Below are 10,831 nucleotides of genomic sequence, written 5' to 3'. Positions count from 1 at the left end.
ACATGCATGTACTGTAATGGGAATAAAAACACACTGAGGGTGTGTTATTATTTGTGAAGAAACGTGCATTTACTCAGAAAAACAACAGTTCTGTTTAAGGTATTTCAACATTACACTCCATGTTTTCAGCAATTTTATGTCCACGAGGGATTACAGAAGTCTTTCATTGCTTGTTTATTCATGTGTTTGTTGTCCTTGTGTTCCTTTTTTTGTCTCCTGCCTAACATTTTTTTTTTTTTTGATGAGGTATAAACCTCTTGCCAGCTCACAGAATGAGGAGTCATATAACGATGGCATCCACTCAGTTTTGCCTCGGAGAAGAAACACATTAACACACGAAATAGCTGGAGTCCTTTTTATTGTATAATTCCTTTTAGAACTGCTTGATGAATGTAAGCACTACTGCCAAATTCAAACTTAGAAATTAATAATCCTGAAACACACAGGAGATTTCCTAATAACAATCAAATCTGCACATTACGGGCTCACGATGTCCCACTGTAATCAGCATTAAATTTGCATTCGTTTGCGTGGGCTGTAGCCTGTAAAAAAGTAGGTTTTAAAGACCTTCCTTGCTTCTCTGATTCACGGTGACTCACAGACTAAAACACTCTGCATCTTGGCTGATTTCCACTGTGTCTGCGAAGCCTTCTGTCTGTCTGTCTCTCTACATCAGGCCAGAGCTGAGACAGTAAAGGCTGTACACATTTTGGCTGGTGACCAATATAAATTTGGCAAACTATTCATGTGCATCTGGATCACTGCTCAGGTTTAATCTCGATCAACACCTTTCCACCTCCCTCCTACATACTATATCCCTGCTTTTTGCAGCATGCAACAAACAGCTTCTGTAATGATACAGTGTCACTACAATACTGCTCGACATTATATGTTTAGGTTTGGTAGTTGTGCCGGCTCTGACACCATGCTGTACACTTCTACATCCCTACAGCAAAAACCTGTAGGTCTAGGCAGAGCTTCAAACTTCATGGACTGAGTGGATCTGGTTAAGGTGCATGAAGCAGAACCAAAGCGGAGCTTTGAAGTAGTGATACTTCATATTTCAGTGGAAGCTGTCTACTGTTTTTTTCCCTTTGTAGACTTCATTCGACAGTCGTTTCATCAGTAGTAGTCCACCTCCTGTCAAAAATGTGTTTTGCTCATTGTAACTTGGATGTTTGACCCTCACTGTGCAGAACAATACTGTATGTATCAAGCATTATTTTGTGAAGCCAATCACAGTCTTGTCATTAATCATTTAATTTCATGTATCTTTATAGACTCTTGATTATTCAGTGAGAGGAGGAGTAGATGTTACTTTAAGGTAATTAGGTAATAAGGTCTGGTTAAGGTAATAACCAGATTTTTTAAATCAAAGCTGAGTATTCTTAGATGTCTTCAAACATTTCTGGAAGGGAACCCCAATGTCCTTGTGGTATGATCCATCTATTCCCTCATTGTATCATTAATGAAGTATGCATGATGCAGGATACACTCTTCTTGATGAAGCATGTGACTTGGGGTTGGGGTGCAGGGTTACATGCTGCTAGAGTTTCATGAAAGTCGAAACCCTTGTCTGTCAGCAAGTATTGTTGTGGGACTCACATCAGCGGGAGGTCCTCTGGTCACATCAAGCTAATAAACACAGAGAAACAACAAGGCGGGTGTCATGCAGGTACCGTGATGATTCTTTGCAGTTTCTAAATATTAATTTAAGTTTGATTGGTTGTCTTCATGGTCTCTATTTCTGTGTCATGCTCTAGTGCTCTCTGTGCAATCTGCGTACCCACCAGTGGTGTTTCCTCCTCTTCAACGTGCTACTCTTCCACGCTCTGTTGTTTGGGGCAGACTTTGTCGAGGAGTACCTCCTGCAGCCAACTCCTGGGGTCTACACCGATGCCATGGTTGTTGATGTAAGAGAGAAAGCAAGGAAATTAGATCTGAGCAATGCCAGGGAGAACGTGTCCCAGGCCTACCCCATTCCTAACCCTGATGCCTGCAGAAACTCTGACCTCTTCCTCCTCACTATAGTCTTCAGCTCCCCAGCTGATATCAACCAAAGAAACGCAGTCAGGAGGACATGGGCAAATCAAACACTCATCCAAGGCTTCCCAGTACGGATATTATTCTTCTTAGGATCAACTCAGACTTCTGATGCACAAAATGCCCTCATGACAGAGTCTGACCTCCATGGGGACATGGTCCAGGGTCATGCGGTGACTGACTCATTACTCCGTGGCCCAACAGAAAGGACAGTGCTGGCACTCCGCTGGGTAATCACCTTCTGTCCCGTGGCACGCTTTGTTCTGCTGACCAAGGACTCTGTGTTTATCAACCTCCCTGCCATTGGAGCCTACCTACTTGGGCTGCACAGACACCCCGAGGACCTTTACCTAGGTAGGGTGATCCAAAGAGATTCCCCTGATAGGAACCCCAACAGTCCTGGCTACCTCCCCCCAGCTCTGTACCCTGACAAGTACCTGCCTGAATACTGTGACAGGACGGCTTATGTTCTATCCCAGGATGTGGTCCGGAAAGTGTACGTAGCGTCTGCAGCAGTCCGTGCCCCGGTGCCAGCTGATGTGTTTGTGGGACTTTGCGCTCAGAAGGGTGGTGTGGCACCAACACACAGTGCCAGGTTCGCAGGAGAGAAGCACGTCCGCTACAACGCCTGCTGTTACCATTATCTGTTCAGCTCAGCAGGAATGGGAAGCAATGAACTAGAGACAGTGTGGGCAGACCTGGAAAAGAAGGGGGGGAGATGCTCACTGTTAAAGACCTACTATGGGCTGGTGACCTGCAAGGCTCTCACATATCTGGATAAACTGTCCTTCTTCAAACCCCAGAATGAAGATGAATCACAAAGGGAATTGAAAAGAGAGCAAGAAACTGACAGAAGGTGGGGCTGAAAGAAAAAAGAAGAAGAGCATGTAAATACGTTTGATGTCCTTGTGCACATACGTGTCCTAGTGTTTGTATTAGTCAGTATGACTGATAGTTGAAATGTGTTTATTTCTTTGTATGACAGGATCATTATAACGAGTAAGGAAATATTTCTGATATATCCACGTTGCCAGACTTATGTAAATAAAAGTGCAGTGATTTGAAATTTGATTTTAAATAGGACAGAAACTCCAACAGGGAGGCGTTGATTATTTTTCTCTTGAGTGAATTTTGCATCATATTAAATAAAGTCCAGTTGTTGTTCATTTCCAAGTCGATATCTAATGTCTGAACTGGTTGATATCAGAGTTAATGCAAAGAGGACGAACTTGAACAGAGAGATAAAAATATAAAGTGAAACTTGAGCTGAATACACAATATTTTACTGTCACGCTGCTGTGGTTTACTTCAATAGAACAGAGTGTTCAAAACTCAAAACAAAGACAAAAAAAGGGTCTGGTTGTCTTCCAATTATTTCACATTGCAACATAATAACCAGGTGAGTCAGGAAGATGTCAGTGAAGCACAGTCTGCACATACCCACACAGTCCTAAGAGGAGGTCTAATCAGGCAAAATAATGGAGAACAAATGTGTGGGTGTACAGTTGGTGCGAAGACCCTTTAAAACAAGGACAAAAACAACAAGAACTGTATGAATCTGATACCGTTAGAGTCTCTTTAACACAAATTATAACAGCATAGAAGTTGCATGGTATAAAAGTAGGTATTAAACAAAAGAATGATCAAAAAAATGTAACAAAATCACATTTTTCTGACGATATGGTCCCATTTCTTTTATCTGCCTCTATCGTTAAGCAGTATTTCCTGTTTTTTTTAATATATTTTAGTAGTAGTTTCAAAGATTATGGCAGTTTTGGACCTTATGGACATCAAAGAAATTATATTTTTTGACACATCAATTCCAGGACAAGATACACATCACAGAAGACACCATATCAAGGAGGACATCTAGTGTCCAACATGAGGTAATGCAACCAAGTCACACATCACACATTTATGTCATAGTTTAGTGTTAAGCCTAGTGTCTGTCACTGGGTTTTCATTTGAAATATTTTATTCCAAATCTCATCATCTCTTATTAACTCTACAACTTTAAGTTGTAATAAAAAGATTACAGGAATCATTCAGTGATCAATAAACAGGGATCAATTACCAGAATAATCCTGGATGTTTAAGCATGCGAGCATTGGTAGTGCAGGAAATGAGTTTGTCTCACTTTTATTTCAAATTTCCAGCGTTTTTACGTCTTTTAAATGCTTCTCAAACAACCCGCCTCCGCCTGAATTCCAGAAAAAGGAAGGTTTGGCCTTCATCCCGGCACCGCGAGCTGACCAAACAAAATGTTTGGGTGTTCTTACAAACCTTTTCTCTTCTGTTTTACTGCCAGTGGTTCACACTGTAACTCTCTACTCCACCTTGGCCAGGTTCCATTGTGTCTGCAAAGCTTTCCCTGGCGGCTTGTCTCACCACATCAGGCCAAGGTATTCAAAGAATAACATCTCAGCATGTCTATAATCATTCTGGCCGGTGACCAGTCATCAACTTGACTGACGTACCTTCGGTGTGATCGCTCTCCAGGATTAATCAGAATTAATTAGTGTCAGCACTTTCCATTCATGGCCTCAGTACCACATGATCCCTAAACTCTCATCTATCACCTGGTCTCTTTATAAATAGATGATTTACCGATGACCAAGTATTTCTATGCAGCACCCAAACAGCAACAGTTCTTACTCTGTTAGGGAGATTAGATCCTCTTATTCGTCTGTTTTCAGGCTTTTATACTGGGATGGGACTGCTATTGGTGGATAGAGACCATTAAGAAAGCATGTGGAAGCTGGCAGCAGGAGGTAACAGCTAGCCTGACTGATGTTATATCCCTTCTTTAATCCGCATAAAAACTGAATTGTAAAAAATGACAAATTGAGTTAAGTGCTGGAGGACGATTCCTTGGCTGGTCCCAGTGACTTCCTGGAGTCTCCAATGGTTTCCTTCAACAGAGCCAGACTAGCTGTTTCCCTCTTGCTTCCAGTGTTTATGTTAAGCTAAGCTAACCATTTCCTGGCTCCAGCCTCACATTTAATGGTTAGATATGTTTGTCAAACATATCTGAAGAAGAAAGTCGATTTTTAAGATATGGTCCAGAGCGGGGGGTCTAACTCGTGGCCTCGTGTCCACATACTTTACTTCAAAACCAGAATCTCAAACATGTTTGTTTTCTTGCTACTGTGGAATTTAAAAAGTTGGCAAAAAGTATTTGTGAGTGCAGTTATTCTTTGTACAGTCATCAACATAACCTACGGGCTCAAAAACTCTGTCGAGGTCTGGAATGATTTTCCAGGAGAAAATGGAAACAGGGTCCGCAGAGCGGGAAAGCCATCAGACCAACCAAACCACATGTACACTACACAACGTATGCACTCACACACATACACACACTCATAACACAGCCTGCAGAGATTGTTAATGTGAGGTTGAGGGTTTGGTAAACTGCATGTGGGTGGTGCAGTGCTCTAATGAATGCCTCCCCTCAGAGAGATGCATCTCTGCACGGAGGGACTCATCAAACCAGAGAAACACTGTTTTATTTGGACGAAACAAGTCGGGGGGCTCCACAGCCGCGGCCGCTGATTTGAGGCGAGGGTCAGCGGGAGTTAACGTGTCAGCTGATGAAAGAAATAATTGTCGGTCAATTGGATTTAGTATGTTTGTGCACATGTGTCATTCATGAGAACGTACAGTGTGCGTCTTTTCCTCGCGAGCGTACAATCCCTCAAGATTCTCGTGAGTTTTTCTGTTCAGATCAGAGGCTCAGTGTTCATGTGGCCCTACAGCCCACGTTCATTTACGTAGAAGCAGTAACCTCAAGGATAAACCCTCTTTTTTGACGACATCTGTGGTTTCTTCTCCTTTCCCTTTTTGTAAACTCCATAATCTTTCCTTTGAGGTTTTACCAACTTTGCCAAGCCAGTAGTTTTTTTGTTTTTTTTGTGCCTCTTGTACAGTTTCTTTTGACTTCTTGTGTTTTAATTATATATTCTATAGCTTTTGGCTGTTCGTGCAGAAAGTTTTTTTTAAAACTACTCCATCTGGATGAAATTAAGTGCATTAAACATAAACTATTTTAGTACAATTCTCTGTGTAACAGGTTTGAGGGTTACAGCTATTTCCCATAGCCTTTAACATCTCTCTCTCTCTCTCCCTTTGTTAAGAATTACAAAACTTCTTTATATTTTTGGTTGGAAAGAACATTTATTAGGCTAAACCTGCCGTCTTGCCAAGAGATTATTCATAAACTCTGACTGTACAGGAGGTATCCTGAGGTCATATAAAGTCATACAGCAAAAATATAGCCAAGTCCCAGGGCAGCAGGCAGAGTTTTAGAAACAACTGATCTTCTTAGTCCAGATTTCTCCCCAACAAACCCCGACCCACCGTCATCTAAACTTTGTTTTCTCCATGCATTAATGCCTGGTGCCAAATATATAATTCTGGAGGAGAATACAACATATATTTCATTATCAATTCATGCATTAAACACAATTTAAGCTTAAGCGTAAACAAGACTAACAGTAACCTATGCAGCCGTGCTAACAGCTCTGTGAGGCTGTACTTTGGCACAATGACCATGTGACATACTGTTGCTAAGCAGGTGTAATGTTTTACCATGTCCACCATATCTTAGTGTAGCTTATTAACTAACATTTGCTAATTACCAAATACTAAGCACAGCTGAAGCTGATTGGAATTTCATTAGTTTTGTGGTCACAAGTTAAAAATTCGACCTGATGATGGCGCTAGAGGAAAAGTTAAAGGATCACCAAAGTCATGTCTGTATGGGGTGTTCAGTTGGTAGAGCATCTGCCCCATGTACAAAGGCTCTTTCCCGCATGTCATCCCCCATCTCTCTCTCTCTCCACATTCCTGTCACTCTTCAAGCCGTCTCTATCAAATAAAGCTCAAAAAGGCCAAAATTAAAATAAATAAACAAACAGAATTCATGTCTGTATAAATATTTCATGGTAATCCATCCAGTAGTTGTTTAGATATGTCAGTCTGAACCAACTGGCAGACCAACATTACCATTCCCAGAGCCACAAACAAAAACAAAACATAAACAAACATGAAATACATAATACACATGTATTGCAGTTGTTAGCTGTGACCCTGTCCTCTCTGATCTTCCTCTTTGTTTGCCTTTTTTTCTGAGTTGTGCCAAGGTTGGGACATGTTGTGTTGGCAGTCAAAATTATGAAATCCTTTGGTCATCGCCTCTTCTACTACTAGTTGTACTCTGATGGGTTGGGCCTGTCAGTGTACTGAGTCACTGACTGATTTATCAAAGGGATCCTCAGCCACTGCTGTCAGGATCAGTGCTGCATGGGTGGAGGCTCAGTCTGTAATAGAGATATATCAGATCACATGTTATTAGAGGGCTTGTACAGTATATGTTGATGGGCTCTGGTGTGGTTATGCGGTATCTTCCCCTCTACTTTGTATCGTATTCTCACTGCCAGATGATCAAGATAACACTGTTTATTGTTTATTTAGATCCATTACTTGTTACCGCGGCAACAATTACTCTTCCTTGGGAAATATACAGTGTATTTAAGATATTTAAGATAAGAATGTGTCCAAAACGTATATAAACAAATGGCATATATATCAATTTAATGATGAATAACTTTGACACATTTATACGACGTATTAAGGATAATGCGCAGCAAGCCGGTCATTCTTACAAATAATAAACAATGACCCACTCACTGTTCATTATGCCACTTACTACATGGCTACTTGCTAGAGAATAAAAAATATGACACAAAACATTGATCTAAAAATGCATCTACTGTGTCTAATATTGACCGGTCATTGTTACGTAATAAACAGGACCTGAAGTGGTTATTCCACAACAATGACCACCTTCGCTGTACATTATCCCACTTATTACACGGCTACTGAGTAGAGAAATCAATAATTTGACACAAAATATTGATTTAAACTTGACTCTATTGTGGTTATGTAGAGTCTATGATCAGAACTGGATCCATAGCAGCGGTCTGTTGGAGCTGTCGTGCCAATAATGACAGTAAAGCACATCCTCTCATGTAATATTGCTTAGATAATGGATTAGTTATATATATTTACACATTAATAAACACTTAAAATGGCTTTATAATCTGCTGTTTTATAACAGGCCGGATAGGAAAGAGTCAAAGAGCGAGAGAGAGAGAACATACGTGTGTGTAAGTGTTTTACAGGGAGGCTTGACTTGTAATAATAGTAATTATAAAGCTGGGTTTCCCAATAAAACCACCTCATCATGCCACATATCTCATTACTGCTTCCTCCTCAGCAGCTCCACAGGAACTGACGGGTTATCAGTGTCCAAACTCCATGACAGTGCCAAGGATAGTTGTCTTTAAGCACGTACAAGATCGGAATATCAAACCTAACCTAACTTTTATGGTCATGGTTGAGGTTTAGAGATCCAATAGAGCACACACCGACCACAGATTTATACTACTATTTTGGTACGCCTATAAGAACTAAATACATCCTACAACCATATCCTTCTATAACATTGTTTCGTGTGAATACTGCCTCAATAATTTATATTTATATATAAGTGACAAGTGTGACCAAAACCACACATAAAATGAAGAGTTGTCGTCCCACCCCACTGCCAGCCAGGACGATGTTACTTCCCTCTGCATGGCATCTAATTTTGATTTACTTTTCCCTATTTTATTATATGGAAATCTTCATATTTCGTCAAGCACTTTGTGACATTCTTATCTTGGCTTAGTCTAGCAGAAAGACTGTAAACAAAGGGAAATTAATACGTTATATCAATCCGAACTGATCCATCCATCCATTTCCTTCCAGCAGTTGACATTCCATTCCCAGGCTAGATGGGTCATATAGTCCCTCCAGCGAGTTCTGGGTTTGCCCCAGGGTCACCTGCTGGTTGGATGTGCCCAGAACACCTTTATGAAGGGAGGCGCCCATGCTAAAGGAAGGCGTTATATCTTGTTTGTTTAATCTGTACAAAAACTGGTGTGAAAATGATTTTGGCCTCTCTATAGCCTCTTCTGGTGGTTGCCTGGCGACCATTCAGAGTCAAGAAATAGTCTGGACCATAATGCCCTTTAAAACGCAGAATTATTATTTTACACTTAATAAGTGAGCTTTAGAGAAGCTGGTAGATTTAGACAGAGCCAGAAGTTGTGCTGAGCTAACTGTTGGCTGAAGCTTTATATGTATTATATAACTGACAGATATGAGCGTAGTAGTAATATTCTCATCAAACTTGTCAGAAAGTCAATAAGCGTGTTTCCAAGAATATCAAACTATTCTTTTAAACGGTGCAGAGCGGTCTTAGCTGTGGTCTGTGGAGATCTTTTCCTCTTGGGTGCTCGGCAGAGAACAAACAACCCGCAAAAATGCTGTAAGAATATTGATCTACTCTAGCAGCTAGGCCTGACTGACTGGACCTGACTGACCGGTAAATGCCCACATAGTTCAAACTTTGTGCCTCCAGTTTGTAAAGTCTCCGAACTCGGGCCATGATAACAATGGTGACATCATCAGGGGTCGATGATGACTGCTTCATCAGGATGATTATCTCAGACATCGGAAAGCTCCATCTGGAGCCACAGAAGACAATCATAATACTGTTTTTATAGACTGAGTAATGGTCCTCATTACAAATGATTTCATGTGTCAAATATGTGGCATGCCTCTTTAAGAATCTGAAACTGCTCTCCTAACAGTGGACGTTATGGATGAGAGCCAGATGAGATGAGGGAAGACCCTTTGACCAGACAATAGAGATGCACATCCAGCATTCTTTACATAGCAGCTGACCAGCGATGAGTGGACCAGGCTGCAACATCAAAACGTGCCCTAAAAGCCACAGGCGTCACAGTGATGCTTGCAAACTGGTCAGTCCATTGATCTGTTTCTGTTTCATTCATTGCATGTTTGGGTGTGCGGATGTGAGAAAGACAGCAGTGAAAGTGAAGAAGCATCTTCTGGGATTAAACGAGGAAGAAAAACGAAATAAGAGGGTTAGCAAGATACAATAATCCCCAAACCAGTTTTCTGGCACCTGATCCAACAGGCAGAATAATGTGGTACAAATATAGAGCTTGCGTAGCTGAGCACACCAAGTCAGAGCTATCATTACAGAATAGTTGCTTCTCTTTCCCAATAAGAGACAATGGAGTGGTTCCACAGACGTGTTTTTCTTCTCAAGCTGTTAGCATCCACTGGAAGCTGGAAAGGAATCTCAGTAAAAGAAAATTACAAACACAAGATAAAGTTCTGGCAGGAAGACCAATAAAAAAGTATTATAAGATGCCCCATGATATAATGCACAGATAAAAGACAGCAGTAAAACCCGTTGACCAGCAGAAGCTGCTGTGAAACCTCTGCCTGCAGGACTCACAGTGGAAAAGCAGCTTACTGCTGCAGTGTGTCTCACGTCTGGCTGGTTGAAAGTCCTTTCTGAAACAAAACTCTATTCAGGTCAGATTAAGATCACATTCTGAGGGAGGACAATGGGACCACTGATCTGGGGCCAGCAGAAATAGAGAAGATTGCTTCACTGACCCCTCAGCTTGAGATACGCTTTCTTCTAGACGACCGCAGTCGCTAGAAAACAACCCAAGAATGAGTTACAGACACTTAAGGTAAATCTTCGATCCACAGACATTTTTGGAGCCTTATAGATCCAGTTCCACTAATCTTATCAGTTAAACTGGCTGTGAAATGACATATGAAGTTGGAGAACAGATGTAACATGTTTTTGGACCCATTCTGTTACGGGAATTTTAAAGAAAAACCCTTGAATAAGGAGGAC

At 41.1% G+C, this 10,831-nt stretch overlaps 1 protein-coding gene across 1 annotated transcript; it reads left to right on the top strand.

Annotated features, from left to right (window-relative positions):
• The first annotated feature begins 1,669 nt into the window (after nt 1–1,669).
• On the top strand, nt 1,670–2,909 carry b3galt9 (beta-1,3-galactosyltransferase 9). Its single transcript, XM_010737871.3, has 2 exons — nt 1,670–1,675; nt 1,764–2,909. The coding sequence occupies exons 1-2, from the start codon at nt 1,670–1,672 to the stop codon at nt 2,907–2,909; spliced, it is 1,152 nt and encodes a 383-aa protein (XP_010736173.2).
• Nucleotides 2,910–10,831: the final 7,922 nt, after the last annotated feature.

Source organism: Larimichthys crocea, chromosome IX, assembly GCF_000972845.2.
Source record: "Larimichthys crocea isolate SSNF chromosome IX, L_crocea_2.0, whole genome shotgun sequence".
In the NCBI taxonomy this organism is placed as follows: Eukaryota; Metazoa; Chordata; class Actinopteri; family Sciaenidae; genus Larimichthys; species Larimichthys crocea.
Note: the sequence above shows the minus strand (reverse complement) of the source record. Positions and strands in the feature narration are given on the sequence as shown.